Source organism: Anneissia japonica, unplaced genomic scaffold, assembly GCF_011630105.1.
Source record: "Anneissia japonica isolate Jap-2015-1 unplaced genomic scaffold, ASM1163010v1 scaffold1587_len1432017_cov164, whole genome shotgun sequence".
NCBI lineage: Eukaryota > Metazoa > Echinodermata > Crinoidea > Comatulida > Comatulidae > Anneissia > Anneissia japonica.
The window spans coordinates 711,407-736,013 of record NW_022713643.1 but is presented as its reverse complement, the minus strand read 5'-3'; the positions used below and the strand labels follow the sequence as shown (position 1 = coordinate 736,013).

Here is a 24,607-nt window from a genome sequence, read left to right as displayed (position 1 = left end):
ACATAACTATTTACACATACATTATTAGGAGAAATGCCTTAAAGATAAAAAACAAAAATGAAAATGTTAATTCCCCATTTGAATTTCTTTGTATGAGTATAAGTTGTTAAATTTAATTTTATTTTAACAAAATCCCCGTCAATTTTTGGACAGATCCTTAAATTGGCTGGTAATCAATTTAAGGATAATTGTAGTAAAATGTCTGTAAATCGGTAATTTTTTTTTTCGATATTGGAAACTAATAATTTATTTTATCTATAATGAACTATGCAAAATTTTATTTGAGTTTTTCAGGTATTTTCCTGTCTGTTTATTAATATTAGGCCTACACCTTTATTCAGTACGGTAGATAAATTCAATAATTGAATTATTCAACATTTATTAAGCCAACAAAATACTGTGGACAAGGAACAGAAAAAAAGCCAATGGCTTGTCTGTGCTGTCCCTAAAAACTACACATACAAATAGGGTCTATGTAATAAAGCATAATAAAACTAATTAGGTGAATTACATTCATTGAATCATTAATCGTACTGTGAAATAATTAGATTTTTATATTTACATTTAAAGTTAACCACAGAACCCGATTAAGAGCAAAATATTTGGCTACAATAACAATAAGCATACATTTGTATGTTGTCATAAGAGAAGAAAAGCAAATAAAAAAAAAACATAGAAAGAAGAAGTAGGCCTATAACAATTATCCAGAATTTAACCAAATCGGAAGATGGATATATTAAAGTTTAAATCATCGTAAATTTCTAAGCCAGCAACTACTCCGCAAATCCTCCACCACAGGAAAGATAACTTAAACTATATACAGATGTCACGCTCACTAAGTTAGTAAGGAGCTTTCAAATGCACGACGACGACGGTAGGACGTATAACGTAATGACGTCACTAAAAGTAATCTGCGCATGCGAGAACGTTAAGGTCACCTCGTCGAGCAGATTCTGGAACCCAATTTGGCCAAATCTACGTATGCAGAGAACGTAGGACGCCAGGTAGGACGGTCACACATGAGTGATTCTGTTCTAGCGTCGCGTCGACGCACCATAGTGAATTGACTATGGTCGCACAAATCGAAAGCTGCCTATTAAGAAAAGTTACCGGTACTCTCTAATTCTCTTCTGGAAAATTGTCAAACAGGCCTACTCACTTCATCTTCCGGCTTCGTAACTGGAGTGGCTTTAGGATTAGCCTATTTATGACATGAGAATCGTGTGAACGCAATGTTTTTTTTAAATTTTTATATGCTTTCAGATTCTGCAATCAAGGTCCAGAGAGCTATTAAATAGATACAACTGTTTATTGTGGATTTCTTGCAGGAAGTGACATCAATAATATGGTTTCAACGTTTTTAATATCCCTTCTGTTTTCCGTTGTTTTTGGAAATCCATTTATCCAAATTCCTCAGCAAGCATCTGGTTAGTGATGTACTTACGTATAGTTGTATTAGTTGTGCTTCCTTTGAGATGATGCCTATAATACCAATCACAAGCAGACACACATACAAAACTCTGTCTACACAAAAAAAAACAAAAAAAAAAACCTGTTGTATGCCTATATAGGCCCAGTCATAATGTGCCTGTATTATGGTCATGATGTACTGTCAACATATTTAGGCATGTCACATGTTTTTGTCAAATAAAATGTGACAGTCTGGACAGGGCTTCATTTTTTAAAATTAATAATTTTTTTTTATATTATCAATTAATGTTTAATAATAATAATAATAATAGGCCCTAATTAAACATTATTAATTCATAATTTCATATTATTATCATATATTATACTATCTATGATCATGATAAACAAGTCTTTCAACAATTGAAAACCAACAAGTTTCCTTTATGATTAATAGATAAACATCTTTATCAATTGATTTTTTACCATCAGAACCTAAATACCGTCTCGTCTGCTACCATACAAACTGGTCACAGTATCGGCCTGGAATTGGTCATTTTCAGCCGGAAGACATCGATCCTTCGCTCTGCACTCACCTTATCTACTCTTTCGCCAAGTGCGAGGACAACAAACTGAAAAGCTTTGAATGGAATGACGAATCCACAGACTGGTCCAAAGGAAACTTCGAAAAGTTCAACGATCTTAAGCTCAAGAATCCAAACCTGAAGACGTTGCTGGCCGTTGGAGGTTGGAACCATGCATCGACGGGTTTCACCACCATGGTTGCGTCAAAATCTTCGCGAAGCACTTTCATATCACAGACGATCCAGTACCTGAGAAAGTGGAAATTTGATGGATTAGATCTGGACTGGGAGTATCCAGCCGCCAGAGGTGGCGTGCCAGAAGACAAAGAACGATTCACTGCATTAGTTCGGGTATGAATCCAATTTATTTGGTTTATTATTATACTTACTTTTGTAGTGATCATTGTTCTTGTTATTTTGGTATTATGATACGTATGATAAAAGCTGCATTACCAGCTTGTTAATATGTCATTTCCACCCTGAGTCATACCTTCAATTCGTCAAGGAAGAACCAACAACATTACGAGTTTCCAGAATATTCAGTATCTGAGAATCAACACCTCTTTCTATGTACGCAATACCTTCCGGAACAGATTACCGACATCAGCTGTGGTCACAGCCACAACAGTTTCCACAATTTCTGATCTTTGGCACTGCCGCCAGTACTAAGAAAAATGCTTCCCTCAAGAACCCATCAAGACCTGTAACTGCTATAGCACTGTCTTGTACTCTTACCTTTCTATTTTATCAATTACAGTGCACCCTCCAATTCGAGACCACTCTAATAGACCTTTCCGGAGTGTCAATCAAACTTAACAACTGACTAATCAGAACAGCGCTAGGAATACGCGCGCGTCTTACAAACACACGTGTTGTCCCACAAACGCACGTGTTCGCGTATGTTTTAACACTGCCGTCTTGTGAGACCTTAGCAACAATATCCAAGGGGCGGAGCTTAGCGGAAAGGTCCATTCAAGACCGCTTTTTCAAAGAACCAACACATTCTTCAATCGTCTAACACAAAGTAAACGCGCACAAAGGTGGTCTCGCATTGGAGGGCGAACTGTATATAATATACTGTAATTTATATGCGAGCACAATCAACGCACCCCAGCGCGAAATCTTCAAGGACAAGCAAGCCATATTTTGTGAAGGGCCGTTAGGCCAATACGGTCTAAAGCTGAAGACTTAAGATTTAAAATAATCAAATTCCTCGAGTTTAATGAGGTCCAGATCGAAGAGCTTTATCAAATTTTATTATTTACTTATTATTGCTAATAATGTATTAATAATATACAAAATAAGTAGGCCTTATTTGAATACTGATATGTATTAGCTAAAACTGCACAGGTATACACAGTCTTTAAAACATCAACCCAATTCCTTCGTCAATCTGTTCTTTTTAAATCTCAAATCTTCGTGAGTACGTAGTACTTCGCGCTCCAATTCGAGACTACCTTTGGGACCTGGAAATTTTGGGTGGTCTCTGGTTTGGTCTCCAATTAGAGGGTTAGCTTTGTCTTAAAGATTGAAGATTGTTATTTGGTTCTTCGACAAAGTGGTCCCGAATTAGAGGGGTCTCGAATTAGAGGATGTACTGTATTACAAATTGTCTTTAATATCTGATAGACAATTAGTTACCTCTGTTATTTAAACGTATGACATTGCTCTTTTCAGGAATTTATATCAGCTTTTCACATGGAAGTCAAAGGCACCAACAAAGAGCGTCTTCTCCTTACAGCCGCAGTGGCAGCAGGAGAAAACAACATAGTAAATGGCTATGAAATCGGATTGCTGTCTGTGTAAGATTTAAATTTTAATTATCAACATGTTTGATTGACAGACGGATTGAACGAGAACAAAAATCAGTTGGGTAAAACTATGTTCTGCCACAAGTCATTGTCAACCTCCAAATATTATATTTCCCGTATACCCTACTCTGGATAATACCTAAAACCTCCCCTGGGATTCTTTTTTTTTTTTTGGTGAACTCCGGATGGGCTTCTTTTCGATGCTATTTTTAAAAAAGTAAACATGGGGGCTTCTTTTTTAAAATGAATGCTGTAAATTTTGGGAATTACTACTATGAAACAATAAATAGGGCCACTGTAACATCGATCTGTATCACGGGTGGATTAACCGGTATTAAATCACGTAAACTACTTTATAAACCAAGAGTGTTTTTAATTTATGTTGTTGTTTTGAAATTCATGTACAGTGTATGTACGTACTATCTCGAAAAAAGCCCATGCTATCTTGAAAAGAAGCTCATGAGGTGGGCTTCTTTTCGAGGCTACTTTTGCAAACTTAAATGGAGGGCTTCACATAGTCACCAACCTGAGAGATTTGAAATGCGTGACTACACCAGTTAGGGATTGGGAAGGGGCGGGGGCCAGCAGGCCCCCAGAGTCCAGGGGCGGAACCCCGGTGGGACCGTCCCGCACGATGCGAGACGGTCGGTAACTATGCCTTTAATTCGAAATGGGCTTCCTCTCGAGATTAAACCCATTGGGCTTCTATTCGAGGTTTTACGGTGGGTCAAACGGAATTTTTTGTTGAAACTTCCCCCTACAACGTGAAGGAACAGTAGAACCTAAACAAATTCTTCTCTATATAGGCGAGACTTTTTTATACTTATAATATTTTTTATACTTAAATATTATTTATAATAATAAAATGTTATTGTTGAATGTAAAAATTGAATGTTGAGTGTAGTAATGGGATGCTTTAAATTTATATAATAAAGAAATATACATATCCTATTTTTGGAGATTTCAAGAGAGCGGCAGGTGTAATAACAATACAGAAAAACTTTTTAATTTTGTCTGAAACTTCCATTTTGCGTGGTGTCGAGTGAACTAAGGTGCCAAAATTTTTAATTTTTATTCGAAATCGTCACAAGGTGTAAAAAAGTATCGCCTTATTCATTTATAATCGTTTCTAGAACCATTATTGCGCAAATAATATCTTATTGTACTTTTATTTTTAAACAGGTATTTTGATTTTATTAATGTAATGACCTACGACCTACATGGAAGTTGGGATCCTGTGACCGGCATGCACAGTGCACTTCATAAGCATCCGTCTGAGAAAGGAGGACCTGATGCTAAACTTAACCAGGTAAGCTCACTGGAGTAACAGAAAGTCATGGGCCCCTGGCTTAGGCTTCTTCGGACCCTATGGTTGGGCTAGAGAGATTGTTGTCTAGCCTGCTTCATCATATATTAGGCCTATTTTTAAAAAAATATTTGATGTGGTACTGTATTTATAATTAATAAAAATCCCGTCTCATCTTGCATCATTTCTCAGGCCAGTGCAATAAAAATGTGGCTTGATGGTGGTGCCCCAGCAAGTAAGTTAAATCTTGGCATTCCTACTTACGGACGCTCATTTACACTCACTAACCCATCGGAGAATGGTATAGGAGCACCATCTACGGGGCCAGGGGATGCTGGGCAGTTTACTCGAGAGAAGGGTTTCTTAGCCTACTATGAGGTAGATATAATTATATTTCATTTATCATCTTCTCTTTTATCAACAACACATCGTCATTATCATCTAAATAATAATCATCATCCTCCCCATCGTAATCGTTATTATCACTATGAAAATCATAACCGACATCATAATTTTCGTCATCATCATCCTCATCATTATTATCATCATCACTAATATTATAAACATCATCATCATCATCATAATTTTCAACATCTTCTTTATCATTATCCTAATTATCATCAACATCTTGATTATCATCATCAACATCTTGATTATCATCATCAGTATCATCTTCATTATTATTATCATTATCTATTATCATCATCATCATCTTAAAATAATATTTTTTTATTATTATCATGATCAAAATCATCATCATTTTCATTATCACTCTTTACATCATAATCATTATTAACATCATCTTTATTACAGTATTACCATTTTCATATTTAAATAAATTTCTATATTTTTCTTCTTCCTCCTCCTCTACACCATCCTTTTAGCTTATTCCCATTTCAATTACTTTTTAAATTAATCACAACATGAATTTTTCTTACTGTAATAGGTGTGCCAAAAAATCCACGCAGGAGGAACTAAAGTTTGGAATCCTATTCGTAAGGTACCATATGCCTACTGGGGCAACCAGTGGGTTGGTTATGATGACTCCACCAGTATCGCACTAAAGGTCAGTGGAGATAACTTTTGAACATTTTTGTAAAACTCAATTTATTTAAGCTTTAGCTAACGACTGAGACTGAAGACAATGGCGGATTTGAAGAGGTGGTAGGGGGAAGCCGACCCTCCACCATCTCTCCTGAATTTTTGAAGAAAAAAAGAACATTATATTCAAATTTAAGTTTGACAGTGCCATTTTCGGCCACCTGGAATTGCCATAATAATATATTTTCTTACCTCAGCCCCAACCATGGTGGGCCTGAAGGTAGTGTAGACCAATATATTTACCAAAGTCTCTCCCTGGGCCCCCTATATCGAATTCCTTCCATCACATATCAAATTTACAAAATAATAATAATGGCAATAAGTTTATTAACAATAGTTTATTAACAATTATTATTATTATATCATATCATATCACTGCCATAGACACGGTCATTATCATTCATCATCACTATCATTAGCATTATCATTATATTTACTATTACTACAGTATTACTATTAGTATTATTATTATTACTATTGTTATTATTATTATCATTATTATTATTGCTATTATTATTATTATTATTATTATCATCGTTAATAATATCAGGTTGATTGGATGAAAGACAAAGGCATTGGTGGTGCATTAGTATGGGCGCTAGATCTTGATGACTTCAATGGAAACTGCCCGTCTGGTGAGAAATGGCCTCTTATCAAGACAATCAAATCCCAAATGGAAACGAGTAAGTGCCTTGTTTAAATGTTTGCCGTATGTCTGACAATAATTCAGTAGTTGGTGCTACTTCTTAACTTTAAAGTGGTTTAGTTCTTTTAAAGGCCAACTCAGACAGCGTCGGCTGACGCAGCCCGACCCGATTTATCGTCGGGGACAGTCTTTAGCCGTCGTGAGAAATATTAAACATGTTTAATATTCTACTACGTGACTGCCCCCGACGCACACCATCGCGTCTGCGTTTAACTCACACAGACCCGACGCGACAACAAATCGCGTCGGGCTGCGTCGTACGACGCTGTTTGAGTTGGCCTTAAGCCGGCCGGCCACTCACTTCACCCGATGGTCGTCGGCCGATGCGATTCTAATGAGAACGATAGTTTTTAATGACTATCCGTTGAGGCTGCACCGGCAATCAGCAGACGGCGTCGCGTCGTCGAGCCCTCACAGGGAGCGGAATTGGATTTGTCGTCCAGCGGGCGTACGATACAGTGAGCGCCCGGTTTAACGACACAGGCTCACCATGGTCCGAAATTTGGACCGCGCTAAACAAAACGTCCCTATTCTTTATGTATATCCCATTTCTGATCGGTTCCAATGGACCTTTCCGCTAAGCTCCGCCCCTTGGATATTGTTGCTTAGGTCCCACAAAGACAGCAGTGGTAAAACATACGCGAACACGCGAACACGTGCGTTTGTGGGACAACACGTGTGTTTGTAAGACGCGTGCGTATTCCTAGCTCTGTTCTGATTAGTCAGTTGTTAAGTTTGATTGACACTCTGGAAAGGTCTATTCTCTTCAGTCGTGAGAAAAAGTGCTGCTGCCACAGGAATTGAACCCAGGACCCTTGACTATGTATTATAAGCTTGCGTTATAGTCCAGCTTAAAAAAAAAAAAAACTATTATTATGCAATATTTTTCTGCCACAGATACACGTGCAATAAATCCTCCTGGAAATGAAGATGGAGTATCTGCGACGACGCAAACGATGGAAACAACAGAATTTAGTTGCCATGGAAAACCTAACGCATTCTATCCTAATCCTACAGACTGCTTCTCTTACATTGTCTGCATTAGTGACGTCAGACACGATGTCACCTGCCTGAATGGCAATCATTGGAACTCAGCTTACAACCGCTGCGATCCACCAGAAGTAGCAAATTGTGCTGTGATGCCTGTGACAACTACTCTACCTCCTACAACAACGGACAGGGTTACAGATCCATCAGCTTGCAAAGAAATCCACTCTGGTGTTGCATCACATCCGTCGGACTGCTCGCAGTACTTGTTCTGTTATCAGGAAGAGGTTATCGCCACGCGATATTGTCAATCGGGTACTCTTTTTGATCCAACGAGAGGTTTCTGTAACGTTGCTAGCCAGGTCACTTGTGAGAATCAAGAAACAACCGAGGCTTCCACCACTAGCAAATCTCCTACTAGGTGCCGTGACACAATGTCCGGCGCAGAATCGCATGACACAGACTGTTCTAAATATTACATCTGCTATCAGTATGCTATCGTTGCCACGCAAAACTGCCCAGACGGCACTCTATTCGATACTCGGTGGAAGTTCTGCAACCAAGCTAGTAAGGTGACGTGTGGAGGTGTTTTCAAGACGACGGAGGCTTCGACCGAGTCAGTGCAGTCTGTTTGTGAGGGTGTAATGACAGGAGGACGAGTTGCACATCCAAGTGATTGTTCCAAATACTTAGTTTGCAGTGATGGCGCCATTGCAAGTACGCATGTCTGCCCTCCTGACATGCTCTTCAGTCCTGATCTGCTGTATTGCAATTGGCCAAGCCTTGTCACATGCCAGGAAAGCCGAACCATTAGGACATCGTTACCACCTACCACAGCAACGCCATCGCAAGAAGCAACAGAAACCCAGCATGTGATCTTAGAAGACTTCTGCTTGTCGCAACCAAACGGATACTACTCGCATCCAAATGATTGTAATGGATACATCCGATGCGTTGGCAGCAGGACCTATATTAAACAGTGTCCAAATAACTTGCATTGGAATCAAAATGCCATGGCCTGTGATTGGCCCCAAAATGCAATTTGCTCGTCCCAGTTTGCTGCGCAAGTAAGCCAACAAAACGGCGCAGATATTAGTCCAACTGAGTTCACTTGCTCGGGACGAGCAGACGGTCACTATCCCGACGCAAATAACAACAAGAAGTGGTTTTGGTGCGTCCACGGCCAACTTCATCACATGGAGTGTCCGAGTCAACTGATTTGGGATAGTGAGCTTCAAGTATGCAATTGGCCGTGAAAGTTTTAAACTATATAATATGCCTTCTAGAAGGCATTAGTCATCTGAAAACCAGACTAAAATTCTATAGCTTCTTGATAATTAAATATGAATTATTAAACCTCTTTTAATGTGTTGTACTAGCTAGGCTACCTCTCGTCACGTACACTGTAAAAACAGCGTGGAGCATTTAAACACAACGCCCTCGTTTTTGGCGACACGTTTAAAAGCTACATCAAGATCCTAAATACATTAAGCTATATCTAAACACGTTTAGCTTTTAAACCAAAGACGGTACAACATTGCATGGAGCTTTGTGTTTAAATCCGCCACGCTGTTTTTACAGTGTACCGCGACAACTGTTTGCAGGACCAACGTAGCAGCTAAGCATTTACATAAGAAGAATAATGAGATAATACAGTAGAACCCCCTACTTTGGGACATCCCTATTCAGCGGACACACGTAAATTAATAAGAAGACACTTTTCCGAGAAACAATGGGAAATATCTTTTAACACTATAATCAACCCCATCAAAGAGACATCCATTAAGGGACGGGGCCACTTTCTCTGAATATGCAAAATGGTCTAATCAATACATTTCAACTCTTATTAAGGGGACAATTAGTATGTTTATTGTACCGAAACAACTCAGTAGTTCCAAAATAAGGGGAAAAATGTATTCAAATTTATATTGTTAACATTTCTTGAGCAATAAACTTAAAATCAACCCAGACTTTTTTCCTTAATTTTAAAAGACATTGGTATAGCCCCTATTAAGGGGATACTTTTATTGGTGTTTTGTTTGCGTCTAGCGCTTTAAGTAATCACACCTAAACCCAAACTGACTTTGTAAACTAATCTATATTTTCACGTTTTAAAACTTCCATCCATCGTATAACCTGATGTAATACTCTCCTACAATGATTTTAGGCGTATGTAACATACCGTGCTTTGCGGTCAATACCAGGATGGACAGCTCGCATGATGCGTCCCTTCTTTAAATATGTGTACGTGTTGAAATTGTTCACACACAGCTGGTCTTGTGTGGTCACATTACTTAAACCAAAAAATAAATATTGTAGTTTAATTTTGTAAAATAACGACATATGAAGATTGATTTTTCATAATTAAATAGTATATATATTTGAACGTATTTTTCGTGTGCTTTCATGTCATTCAATTATTTATTTAATTGTTTATCTTATTTAATAAATTGTATTTTGGTACATATATAATTGTCATTTGACAATTGATGCCAAAGTTCATGGGAAGGTCGTTATAATTACAATATAATTATCGCCACCTAACCAGTGTCCCATCAACACCACCACAATCACTACCAGTACCTCCGTTATCGCTTTATTTTTCACTGCTGCCACAAAGTGCGTCACTAATACCACCTTACTACCACCAATACCTTTATCACCAGAACTACGACCACCACAGTCATATAGGCCTATTATTATTATTAATATTATTTTCAATTTTTTCTGTCAGGCCAATGTCATTAGGCTTATGGTGTCAAAATACAATGCACTATAAATCGCTTCATTATCATCATATCATTATCGTCGTCATCATCATGTGCAATCTTCGATGAAAAGTCTGAAAAAAAATATACGTATGTACGGTAGTGAGTATATTGTTTCAATTTGTCCGTCGGTGATAAAGACACTACGCATCTTTAACCTGCGGTGATGGCTATTTCCTATCATTTCGACTCTATTTCTACCCCTCCTGTTATACGGTACTACTCCACACTTTTGGAGTCCTAGGAGGTCGGCTTTACCCACAGAACTAGAAGCCCTGCTCTCTTGAATGCAGGAGATTTAAATAAGTACGTTTTAATGAGAAACACAAAAATGCTTAGCAAGGATATTAGAAAATTCACACATTGATTGGTCGGAAAATCAGAACAATATTATTCATTAATTTTTACAAATACATAAACATTGTACCGGTATATATTTTTAATATTTGATGTTATTTTGCCGTAAGGATAACAATTCTCAGAATGTCTGACTACCCCGTGCTTCGGCTTGTGACCCCCCGCACTTGGATTTTCTCCCTGGATCTGACCATAGGTGCAGTCTTCTAAAAGTACTTGAAATTCTCCCACACAAGCTAATTAAGTAGACTCGGTGTTGAACTCAGTTTTGAGATAATCAGAAGTTGGGTAATGACGATTACCATGAAATGATGATAACGACGATGATGATGATGATGATGATGACGATGATGATTTCTTAACCGTCTTAACTTTTAACCCCTCCGTACTCTAGTGGTTTCTATGCCCTCATGCATATGTGCTAATATCACCTTAAAAGTAAATCTATAATTAATCCACACTCACACAATGGTGCTTTTAAATTAGCAATTTCTATAGAAGATAAACCTTCCGACCCGTCCGCTGATAACGCTCAGTGGCGAATTAAATTGATGATTCTTAAATGTTATAAATCTGAAAAGATTGTAACCTTTTCGTCTGCAGTTGGCTCAATATGAATTACACAGGAGCCAGTGAGCTTCCATGACAGTCTAGGCTCGGACATGACACGTTGTTGTTTGTTATTTCGCGACGTCATCAACAAGTACAATACATTCATTATCCACCATCAACTAAACTGCCTTAAAGAAAACAAAAATTGGTTCGTGTGGGAATGGAACACACGACCTTCAAAAAAAAAAAATTTTTAATAAAAAAAAAAATTAAAAAAAAAAAAATTGACCAATCATGTTACGCGATTGAATGCGCTGTACTCGTTGATAACGTCGCGAATTGCGAAGTAACAACAAACAACAACCTTTTCACGCCCTCCGCGGCTATCATGGATAATCCTTGCTCCTGTTTGTTGTGACACTTGGTGGCGCTTTTCCCGAAAGAGCATTTTAAAGTGTGTGAGTGTTTGGTTTTGGTCGTCTGTTGATTCTAAAAAATGGAAAGAGATGCTGATTTTCTTGGTCGTTACAGGAGTATTTCTGGAAAACTTAAAAGGTTTTATAATCCGTTGACATTTTTTTTATGTTTAGTGTTTATCTGGATAGTCATTAATTAAGTTCGTTATAGGCCTAGGACTAGGTAGACCGTGTAGGCCTAGGCCTACGTACTCCAGGTCCCCCTAGGCTAGCTAGGCCCAGGGCCTAGGCTAGGCGGACGGCTAGGCTAGGGAGGGCCTGGCTAGAAGCGAGGCTTCACTGTCACGGGTCGCTGGGCCTGCAACCCAGGCTAAACAACAAGACCCTACGCATGATCTATACTGGCCTAGACCAAGCTAGCTACTGGTCCTAGCCTACAGTTGAATAGGCCAGCTAGTAGAGCTATCCTCTAGGCTAGTTAGGCCGAAGACCCTATGTTATTACTAGGCTAGGCCCTATGTCTGTTCCCTATCGCAAAATTTTTAACAGCACATTTGTTTGTATCTGCTTACTTCCAGGCGATTTCTTCGTAAACCAAATGTTGCTGAGGCCATCGGACAATTTAGTAAGTGTGTTTCAATTTTCATATTCTAAACCTCATCCTTTTCACTGTGTAGACACAAATTTAAGTAATTAGGCAGTCCAGGAGTGTAATAAGAGAAAGCTATATAGTGTTTATTAAATGCTAGGCCTATATTTAAATTGACCAACTTTCATTACTATTTGGACAAATGCAGTTGCCTATTACACTATAGACTTCTCAAGTTCTACAAACGTCCGTAGTTGCTACGGAAATTTCGCCTAATTATGGACTTTTACGGAAATAAACAAAGACACTACGGAAATTTATCTGTAGTCTAGACCCAGAGGTTTACAGGTTGTTGAATGTTCAAGACAATGATTTTTTCATCAGGACCGTTGGCTACATCTTCCCTACAGACCCCAGACTACTGATAAATTATTGTAAAACCCAAGAAAAGTGAATGTATGTTGTTTTCCTCCCTATATTAGGTAGGGATGCCCAAAAAAGTGCGTGGCTGCCCATCGGCTCAGTGCCACGCCCACTGGCTTCCGTTTTGGACAGCCTATTTCGTGTTTCTGGTTAAATCCTTCCTGACGCTGGCCAGGTTAGGGGTCTTCAGCACAAGAAGCAGGAACAGAACATCTCACTGAACTACTCACTACTGTAAATTTGTTGTGTTGACATAATGTAGTTTTTCAAGAAGTGATAGTGCGCTCTCTATTGCCACTGCCATTGCTGGGGACCTTCTTGGGGTCAAAGTTGAATTTGATTTGTTTTGTCAAGTACTGTATGTCATGGTACACTGGTGCAAAGTATTTACAGTATAGTACATTATGATGACAAAACAAATTTCAGTATACCACAAATGGGGTAAAGGTAGAAGAATAAGGTAACCCATAACTTGCAGCATCATTGTGCTGAATTGCATATGGGTGTGGTCCGTGACTACCTAGCAGCCGTAAAGAGGCGCTTCATGTTAGCTACATGTTCACATCATTCCACAATGACAGAGGCCAAAATGAACCTAACATTGGGGTAACCCCCTACTTCTCCGAAAGATGCAATGAATTCTTTAAAGTGCACACAAGCAAGATGTATATACACTGGACCTCCATTTTAAGTCCTTATCTAAGAAGGCTTGGTTCTACCAACCAAACTTTGTCTATGAGCGGCTGGAACCAGCGCTGATGTTAAGGCTGTAGCTAGCAGTGCCCCTGCCTTACAACTCGGCCACTTGACTCACCCATTATTTACATTTTACATTTGTAGCAGATGATGCATAAAGCCTTATCCAGACTAACACATTTTATTTGACAAAACATGTGACATGCCTAAATATGGTCATGATGACATCACATCATAATCATTATCATATGGAGAATAATCACTGAAAATTGGATCGGCCTATACATGTAAACTTAGTTTAATCTTGGAACAATAATCTAATATGTGTCTACTTTTTTCCTTGTTTATTACTGGGTTATTTTAGATGCTTTGAGTAAGGTTTTAGAAGTGCAAGAATGCTCTCAGTATGCTGGACTATGCTGCTTAGCCATGGCAAGGTGAGTTCAATTCTTTTTTTCTTTTTTTGCACAACCCCTATACATGTAAACAAGCATATAACTACAGTACCATGTTTTTAGCCCCATTCTGCTGTATAGCTCATCCAATGATTTGCCCATATGATATGACATCATGGATTATGTCAAATGACTTCACACTCATAATTATGTACTTATTTTCAACCATTTCATTAAATTTTTATTCTGAATTGCTCATAATATGATACGACATCATCATGGATTATGTCAAATGACTTCACATTCATACTTATGTACTTACAGTATTTTCAGCCTTTTATTGAATTTTAACTCTGAATTTGCAATGTACAGTACATTCTATGAATTGTGACATGATTTTTGTATGTTTCTCAATGTAATGTATTTTTTTTGATGTATTTTTGTTATATATTTTATATATATATTAGTGGATTCTGAAATTATTTTGAATTAGACTGTTTTTACATTAAATGAACTTTTGAAATGTTTTTTTAAACAATTTTATTGTATACTTCTTTATCATTGATGTAATTTTGATGATTTCTTGATATTTTAATTTAATTGTATACAACAGTTGTTTAATGCATTTTTTTGTGCAATCTTTTTTATGAAACTTTTATTGTGCTCTGAGTTTTTTTTTATTATGTATATATTTTTTTTTATTTTGAGGTTGAAATCATTTCTAATTGGACTGGGAATGTTACATTGAATAAACTTTTCAAATGTTCTTTTTTTTCACAAATTTATTGTAAGATAGTATAATACATACTCCAAGTATTGAAATTCACGCCATTGTGTTGGGATATCATGCATTAGTATTATACTATCTTATCTGAGATTAATCAGTGGAACTTTCGTTTTTTATACTTCTTTATTTTTTATTTAATTTTAATGATTTCTTGATATTTTGGTGTATTGTATGAAACATTTGTTTAATGCGATTTTGTTCAATCTATTTTATGAAATTTTTATTGCGCTTTCATGTTTATTTTGTTCCAACATTGTTGAATTTGTAATTTTAATTCTAAATTTGCTGTGGATATTTTCTGAAATTTTACATGATTTTTGTATATTTCTTGATTTTTTATGTGTAATTTTGATGTATATGTTTCTTTATACATTTTTGTGTAATTTTTTTTTTATGAAACTGAATTTTTGGACATATTGTGAACATCATATGACATGTTTTTAACAGATTTTTTTGTATAGGCCCCTACAGTACCCCTTGATTACTGATATGTAATTTTGATGTATTTTTGATATTTTAAATTGTATATATATATATATACTATATTGCTATCTTATTTTATGAAACATTTATTTGCTTTGAAATATATATTTTTATATTGATTGTTTTTGCTACTGTATTATTGTAATTCAAACTCTGAATTTATTTTGGACATTCTATGAACTGTTGCCATGTTTATTTTAACATATACTCAAACTTCTCAGGTTTTTTTGTATATTTTCCCACATTTGATTACTAATAAGTATTTTTTATGTATCCTTGATATATTAAATTGTATATGTTACTATCTTTTTGATATGTTCTTTGATGTATATTTTGTTTGTTGTGTTTTCAACCATTTTGCAATGATTGTATTATTCCAAAACTGAATTTTTTTTGAACATTTTATGAAATTTGGACATGTTTATTGTAACAAATATTTGAAATTTTCTTTTTTTGATATGTAATTTTGATGTATTTTTGATATTTTATTTGTATATATATACTGTATAGATTCTTATATTCACACCAATTATAAAAATGTGCACTGTAATTCAGTTGAAATGTTTAGGCCATTGGTAACCGAGTGGATTTCTACAGTGCAGGGAACACACAGTGGTTACCGTTGGCTGAGCTAAGCTGCTTGCATAGCAGAAGTAGTTATAATTTTGTCCCTATCTATTCTTAACTTAAAACCAAAGGAATAAATGTTTTCTATCTTCTGGTATCACAGGTGTGAGCACACCTTAGCTAATGCACCTGGTGAATCGAGTGCTCTAATAGACGCTGCACAGCATTTCCTCGAGGCGGAAAATATCGACCAAAGTACTAGTTGTCCAAATTTTGAAGAACATTTGTCAGCAGCAGTGAATTGCTATGGTCATGCTGTCAAGGTAAGGTCAAATGCCAAATTTAATACACAAACAAATGGTCAAGCGATAGTAAAAAAATTCATTTATTTGCTTAGATATAAAAAGTATTAAATTATACAGGTACTGTAAAAAGTAAAACACATATAAAGGAAATTCATTGTTACAATGACAGTGGTACAAAAAATTTTTTTACTTACTAAAACATAAATTGTGGGGTGTGATTTTCTGTGCTAGAGGTTACTAATTATTTCTAGTTTTTCTGACATTTGACAGTAGACTGAGAGACAACTCCTGCTTAAAAAAAAACAACAATGTACTGCCTTCTTTAACAATTACACTAACATGGGCCATATCATATACCATATATGTGAGAAACATTTTATTCATTAATTTTTCCGCCATCTTTTCTTTGTACTTTTCCCTCTCTCATAACAAATTTCAGTATGTATGATTTCAATATTCTTTTTTCTTTCAAATTAAGTACAGTAACAGATTGAAAACCATTAATCTAACAGGGTACACTTTAATGTCAATCCGCATATGACACATGATGATTCATCTATATATGGACATGACAATGTCATACCATACCCATATATGGGCAAATCACAGAAATTTGTCACATTAAAATCTTAGTATGGTTGTAGCTTTAATCGTTGTAAATTTGTCTTGCCTGTAGGTTCACCTGGAACAGAAGCAACCTGCTCTAGCTGCATCATTATGTCTGAGACTAGCCAATAGCCTGAAGGTATAATTTTAATTTTGATTGACATAATTATATACACATCAGCATTTATAAAACAGGTGGCAGCACTGGGATGGGCCTGGTGGATTTTATTGGGTGGGCCAACCATCCTGTAGTAGGCGCACTAGTGATTTGGCCAAATAATATTGATTATATTGAGTATTGATTTTGACAAAACAACAGTCTGATGGATCACAAGTTGCTTTTCCTAGTCTGTCCACAATAGGGGCTGTTTTAACCAGTACACCGCAGTAACTCCTATTCATCTAAAAAAAATATACTGGTCTCATTACGCACAAGAGACAATTGTGTACATTGGGCATAATGTTTATAGTTCTTATGCAAGCAGACTTGTTCCACTTTGTGAACCATAGACAAGCATGCTGCCCAAGCCAATGCTGATATTATGGCTATAGGCTCTGGCGGCCCCCCTCCCTGCCTTTATCGCTCAGTCATTTTACTTGCCTAATAGTGAAAATGCTACTAGAGGGATAGTGTATAATGCACTACATAAGACTGATTGATGAGTTTTTTTTTTTGCATGATTCTATTTTTTTGCATGATTCTATTTTTCATTTCTATTTGAAGGGGTTAAACAAGGCTGGAGAAGCATCGCTGCATTACCAGCGAGCAGCTCACCTACAGTATCAGGTAGCGTGTATGTTATCTCTGTTAGAAAATTGACAGTACATACATGCAGTACATACAAACGTAACTTTACAGAAAGATTTCTCCACTTTTCATTTCATTTCATTTATTTGGTCCAAAGAACATTAAAACTGACAAACACAAAATAACAGAGAGGAAAAAACAACACTCAATTGACCGGACAGGGTTTGCCAAAAAGTGAACCAAATCACTGTCTAGTGGCTCTCTGATGCCAATGAGAACATACATTAAATTAAAAGTAAAAATACCATTAAAGTATATATAAAAATATATATATATAAATACTGTATATATATGTACAAAATCATCAATGAAATCAGTCGAAGTTAATAAGATAAAAACATTAAAAATACAATAAAAATTGAAACACATGAATTGCAGCGTAAAACTTATGTTAAAATGTTCAATTTACAAGGATAAAATGCGAGATACAAAATATTAGAGTTTTTGCTTAGCATAGTCCACACATACCAAACCTACCATACGTAATTGTTTTCAGAGCTTCATATTGTAGTTAAGAGTGGCATACATGCTTATGCAGAAACATTCATCTCTGCACAGTACCATACATGCCTTCACTACATCATGCATGTTTTACACATCATCTCTGTGTTCATCTTTCTGTTTTTTGTTCTCGTTTTGTCATGTTTGGATTTTTTTTTATAGAGCCCATTGGACTGTCTTCATTCTCTAAATCAAGTAGCAGCCTGCAAGATTGAATTGTGTAAGTTTTACTGAAGATTTATCCACACTGTCAGATTTCATGTGACTGACATATACTTGAGTTTCCCAATGTATGATGTAATGGGACATCATCTTGACCATATATGTGTGTAATATGACATTAGTCACATTCAGACAGCCTTCTGTCTGAAGTCAAGTTACAACGGGCTTAAAAATTTGTGCGTATGTTACTTTTTGTGTGGTCATTAATTTTGATATAAATTCATAAACATTCAGTCAAACCCTTCTGTTCAGCCTACATCTATTTATGAGTTTTTATTAAATTTTTTTACTGTAGTCTTTTGTTTTAACAGGCGATTATGATGCAGCTTTGACTGTGCTGACTGAGATGGAGTACCTTGCCCGGGAGAGGATGACTGTTGGGCTCGGTGGCCGCCCGGTCGGTGCTTTCATGGACATATTAGGCAACTGTGAGATAAGTAGGGTACTGCTGCTTATGCTTCTTAAGGTAGGTTTAATTTCTGTAAATACAGTCGAACTCGCCTAAGTCGAATGTGCCTAAGTCGAAATTGATCTCTTTTCCATTAATTGTAAGTCAAAATCTTGACGTAAAACTTTAATCATTTTAAGCTGTCGCTGCTTTACCAGCATCGCTGTGAAAGTCAACAAGTGACTCATACATTTGGCAATGCAGAAATTCACACGCTAAGTAAGCCTGACAAGTGACTCCTGTTTACATTGCATAGTGGTACTTTGTGTAGTTTATTTACATGCGACTCAAATCACAATCCTCACTATTGTTGAGACATGTGGTAAAGCCGATAAGTGACTAATGTTTAAGCACTGTTTCAGGTTTTGTTAGTTCTTTTTTAAATACAGTAAATTGAATTGTAAGGTATGTACAGTAATTGTAAAATAAATGTCTTATGGAATTTAGGTATAGGGAATACATTTTGGATTTTCCAACTGAATTTATCGTATTTAAAACATGTTTGCTTGATGGCCATGCAAAAATCAGTTACTAAATGTTAGTTTATCAAATATAAATATGATTAAACTTTCATTTAAGTATTGACTGATTCCTCTTTATACTGTATTCAAAAGAATGGCATAGAAGCAGTTAACAAAGCATTTAAAAATACTGTAATAATTTAAGAATTAATGTAATGTATTGCTACTCTGACAAATACTGCTTTCAAGGTAAGTTTAGGTAGGCTAGGCCTTTACTTCTACTGTAGTAGCCCAAATGTGCGATCAACATCGTGCGTGTACCGTCAGTGCGTGTTAATTTGTTCCGGTCTCCGTACGGCCTAACTCTCCAAGTCAAGTTGCTATTGTGATATAACTCGGAATAAAATTCAACTTTGCTTTAGTCTAATTTAATCTGTCGAACTATATTTCAGTGGCACTTTAGATTCGACTTAAACGAGTTTAACTGTATTTTTTTTCCACGATTTTGCTTCTTATTGGCAACAGCTTTAAGTTTTTTCTTTGTTAATAAAAGATGTTGTGTTAAGTAGCAGGTCACATTAAAACAGAATTTTTCGGTTTTGTATTGATATTGGTAATACACACTATATACTGTAAGTAATTGTTTTAAAAAGAATGCACCAACTATTTGTGTTTTTGTATAATACTAAAAAATAAACAATGGCCGAGTGGTTATGGCAGTGGCGCTGCAACCTACTTTACAGCCATAATATTGGCGCTGGTTCGAACGGCACGCTCGCCTATAGTTCTGGTGGTAGAACAAGTCTTCTCGAATAAGGACTATAAATCGTAGGCCCAGTGTACACAATGGCCCGTGTGCACTATTAAGAGCCCAGTACGTCAATCAAGACGAGAACAGGGATTCCCCGGTGTACTGGAACAGACAGCCCCTGTGATGGATGACGAAAGTTGCTGGTAACAGGTTACCGGGTAGCACAGACACGGAGGAACCCTAGTGGGCGAAGAAAGTCATTGACAAGTTACTCTTCCACATACCAAGCGCATGAGCATCTTGTTCGATGGATATAAAAATTTACACCATTATTATTACGAACATCTTTATTGTCATCTTCAATCAACAGATCGCTAATCTATTAAACCGAGTGCGCATTTCTTTTTCTTTACATCATCTTGAAACATGCCATTGTTTTCTGACACACTAATGTCTGCATCTTCTTCACTTTAATTTTTTTCCAAGTCCAGCAGTCAGTAATTATTGATCCATTTGATTTATTCATTTCAGCCGACCCCACAGAGAATTCGACCTGAGCATGCCCAGACACTGGAACGATATTCATGGGAAAGTAGTGAAGATACAACTCCAGGTAATAGGAAGCTTTCAGTTATGGAACCGATTCACTCATGCATGACCGTCCCACGTTCTCTGCACAACAGATTTGGCCAAATTGCATCCTAGAATCCACACAACAAGGAGAACTTAACGTTTCCACATGCGAAGATGAAATATTAGTGACGTCATTACGTTCTAGATTCTCTCACATCGTGCTATCAAAAGCTCCCTAAAGTAAACATCCTTGGTGACAAACATAGCTACACTTATCATTGAAATTTAAAATTGAGTTTTTTTGGTATTTTTAGATTCTGTGTGTCTATTTGATGGAAATTGGTTGAGTTATTAGCAAAGTTATGAATATTATTATTAATTCATTCAATATCAGCTATGTAAATTTTAAGAAAACAGCTTCCAAAGACTCCAAAATCAATAGTTTATTATTAAGATTTGTATTTAAAAAAAAAATTATTATGCTTTTCAGTCAGATTTAGTGATTGATATTTTGCAGAAATGCTCTTCAATTAATCTTCTTTTATAAAATGCAAAAAAAAAACTGAAAATGTCTAAAATTCTGATTCTCAAACATTTGGGTGCTTGCGCAAAATTAGAAATGGTGACAAATGGAGGGTTTTGCCAGATCTAGTCACATATGTTATGATAACTGAAATTTCTTTGTCTAATAATACCATTCCTTCAATCTATTTCAGACTGCTTGAGTGAAACAATGTTCTTATTGCTTCAGTCATTAGTTGTAAGTAGCTATATCAAATATAACTTGTTGAAAATAAAATAAGAAAGATACTCTAAAATGTGCATAAGGCTGACCCATGGAAAAGTCTATTCCAGAGTGTTGGGTTACCAGATACCAGGTGTGTTTTCCAACAACTAAGAACAAATCCACTTTGTAAGCCTAGTGATTAGACTTGGGTCATAGGTCATTACATTGTTCCATCTTGTAATTTTGGAGTGTACTTATGGAGAGCTGAGCAGTTGTCTCTTGCTAAAGACCCTTGTTCAGCCCAGCCAGCGTTGGGTTTTAGTCTGCTTGCTGAGCTCTTCGAATAACCCTCACATTAAGACTTAGGCGGGATAAGGAACACTGTGTTTCTGTATGTATCTGTTAAGCCAGGTGGCACTGCATTGTGGCTGTAGTGGGTTCCAAGGAGACCACCCCAAATTTCCAATTTCATGTTGAATGACTACAAATAAAGTATTATTAAATTAAATTAGAAAAAAAAAACCACAATATTTTCTTTCTTTGTAGATGGCATGTCAATCAAGAGACATTGAGGCACTGACTGCCTTACAGCAAGATCTCTGGTAAGACCATCACAAGTTATTTCTTTTATTTCCTTATTTTTATATATTTACTAGTATGACATGTCCTCTACAGATATGTTACTATGGGTCAAGCATATAGTTTATAATTCTAATAGAGATGATGTATTTATGGAGGAGAAAAAAGGAAACCAAAGTTAGATTACCTAAGTACTTTAGTCAAGTCAATTTCTATTTCACTTGTTAACAATATTCATGATGGTACATAATATGAAATAGCAAGACTTCAAAAAGGCTTGATGCAAATGAGGGTGGCGGATAGGATAGGAGTAGAGGTTATCGCCCCAACACCTACTCTCTCCAGCATCAGCCAAAAAAATTTCTCACCAAGTGTAATCTCATTTAGATTATAAGAGATTAAATTGGCTAAAACTTCCAGAGAGCTATGCCTGCCACATAAGTAAGGGACATCCCAAATCTTTCCTCTCTTTGCCGTAGATTCTGCCCTATTCAGACTTATGGACCTCGATTGCCACACTGAATTCGCCACTGGCATGCAAATTAACTTCAACGAAAAACTGAACGATGTTAATCAGATTTTATTGTAGTGCTTTCGATGGTTAAAGAGTCCGTTTTTACAGTTTCAATATTGAATTTTTGTCATGCAATTCCAATTAACATTGTTTATAAAGCATTATTATTATTTTCTTTTTTTCTAGGCCTTTATTATCTTCTACACACATCCATCTTCTTCACCTTATTATCAAGACACTAACCAATCCACCAGTACTGAGTATGGAAGAGACCTAGAAGTGGCTAGCTAGCCGTACTCCATATAGATAACAGAACGTGGAATAGGCTATGCGGTGAATATAGGCACAATCCATTTTAATGCACCAGTGTGACAGTTAGGCCTAGGTATGTCACATGACAAAAATTGGGTGACGTTTTCTTTACATCGGAATTCTGTGGAGATAATAGGAGATATCCAGCCAATGACGTTACCCTTTTCGCAGTTGTTTTTTGAAGAGGTTTTCTTGTTTCAGAAAATTTATTTCCAGTTTCGTTGTTTCCATTCACGCTCATTTGAATGACTCATTCATAGTGGAGGTGCTGGGATATATTCAAAGGAAGGCTACAGCCACTAGAATGATTTTGACCAAGACTATACGTTGGTCAAGAAATAGTAGTATTTTTGGTGTGAATCATATCAGGGGTAACAGCCAACTCCAAGACTTGTTTTGTATGGGGGTCCGTCTAGTGAATTGGCAAGTACGCTGAGAGACAGTCCCCTACTCTTTTCCGAAGAGTGTACTGCATTCTTTCGGAAGAGTACACAGGACATATTGCACCCAGGACCAACGGCTTAAGTACATATCAGAAAGACAGTGTCCTATCGTAACTTCGACTGAAACATAAAGAGAAAAGCAGATGGAATTGAACAGGGGACCAGAAGATCTCCAAGGTTCAGTGCACGTACAGTTGCTACCACCAGTTTAGCTGGCTGAGCTCAGCTACTGGACAAATCGTACCAGTGGTGTTCGCGTTAATTATGCAGTAGGTTTTAAGATTATACGCCTGTACTGTCAGTATAATATTGTACTGTAGATCCTGTGAACGGTGCAGTGATGTGCGTAGTATTAGCATGAACTGAGGTAGAAGTAAACGAGTCATGCTGTTCGCGTTCAACATATCTGCTCGGGAAATAACTGCCTGGTTGTTCTTCCTAAGCAACATTAACTGGGTCTTGCAGGCCGTTCGTCTTCGGTAATTTCACTAAGGAAAACGGTACGCAGGTTTTTTGCACTCGATTTCTTGTGGGGGGGGGTTCAAAGTGATCAGATACTTTATAAGTTTGACTAGTAATCCAATGAAGAGCGAACTAAAAATATTTTTGTTTTTGATTTCTATTTATAAGCTGAAATATATGATCAAAAAATTAATATCAGACAGGTTGTAACATCATGCTAATGTCCGATACGCCTTATTTGGTCATATGGAGCCCCCTCTCTCAGTGAATAAAATGCAATTTTTTGTCTAATGTGTTGGTCATATAAAGCATGGAGTACGTTTGCTGATTGGCTAATTATTTTAAATCCATATTTTTGGTTTTAATGTTGGTTTTTCCAAACAGGAAAAAAATTAATCATATTTGGTATCCCTTGGACTGCACATCTAGTGAGATATCTAGTCTCACATTTCGAATAAATTTCCAAAAAACAGCGGCGCCAGCGGACGGGACAGAGGTGGAAATTGTCGGCTTGGTACTTCACAGAAGAGGATTCCTTCAACAGATGACGAAGCAGCATAATTTTTACAACTTGTATACAGTTCATTTAAAGTAATAATATATAATATAGAGAGAGAAATGTAGGGATAGTGGTGAACAAAATAGACGTCAATACCTGTAAAACCAAAATCCTTATTTCTATTAATATTGATTTATTACTTATAGTTAATACAATATGTGCAATAAGGTTCAATAAAATACAACTTCGGGCCTTTTATATGTGTATGTAGTACATATATGTATTATTCTGTGCAACACTGACACAAAAATATAGAAGTCCGTATTCTATTTCTGGTGGTAGAGCGCCCTCTATGTTGCTTATCAAAACTTTGCGACCATCCAGGGTACGATTTTATGGCATCCAAATAATAAGCTATACCTCAGCCAGTATGCTATAAATAGTTTGATAGCCCAAGGTGA

General features: G+C 36.5%; 2 protein-coding genes and 1 long non-coding RNA gene across 3 annotated transcripts; 2 read left to right on the top strand and 1 right to left on the bottom strand.

Moving 5' to 3' along the window:
* The first annotated feature begins 289 nt into the window (after positions 1-289).
* Positions 290-9,366, top strand: LOC117108698 (acidic mammalian chitinase-like). Its single transcript, XM_033250810.1, has 8 exons — positions 290-1,427; positions 1,900-2,342; positions 3,669-3,793; positions 4,985-5,111; positions 5,301-5,486; positions 6,055-6,174; positions 6,760-6,892; positions 7,813-9,366. The coding sequence occupies exons 1-8, from the start codon at positions 1,346-1,348 to the stop codon at positions 9,156-9,158; spliced, it is 2,562 nt and encodes an 853-aa protein (XP_033106701.1). The 5' UTR covers positions 290-1,345; the 3' UTR covers positions 9,159-9,366.
* Positions 1,389-10,356, bottom strand: LOC117108699. Its single transcript, XR_004445400.1, has 3 exons — positions 10,085-10,356; positions 2,004-2,240; positions 1,389-1,524 (listed from the first exon to the last, which is right to left on the bottom strand). It is a non-coding gene; the product is annotated as an uncharacterized LOC117108699 (long non-coding RNA).
* Positions 10,357-11,980: 1,624 nt separating this feature from the next.
* On the top strand, positions 11,981-24,404 carry LOC117108690 (40-kDa huntingtin-associated protein-like). The gene is made up of 12 exons (XM_033250800.1): positions 11,981-12,134; positions 12,574-12,620; positions 14,068-14,140; positions 16,099-16,258; positions 16,917-16,985; positions 17,571-17,633; positions 18,318-18,375; positions 18,689-18,843; positions 20,569-20,650; positions 21,327-21,370; positions 21,884-21,939; positions 22,617-24,404. The coding sequence occupies exons 1-12, from the start codon at positions 12,076-12,078 to the stop codon at positions 22,705-22,707; spliced, it is 957 nt and encodes a 318-aa protein (XP_033106691.1). The 5' UTR covers positions 11,981-12,075; the 3' UTR covers positions 22,708-24,404.
* Positions 24,405-24,607: the final 203 nt, after the last annotated feature.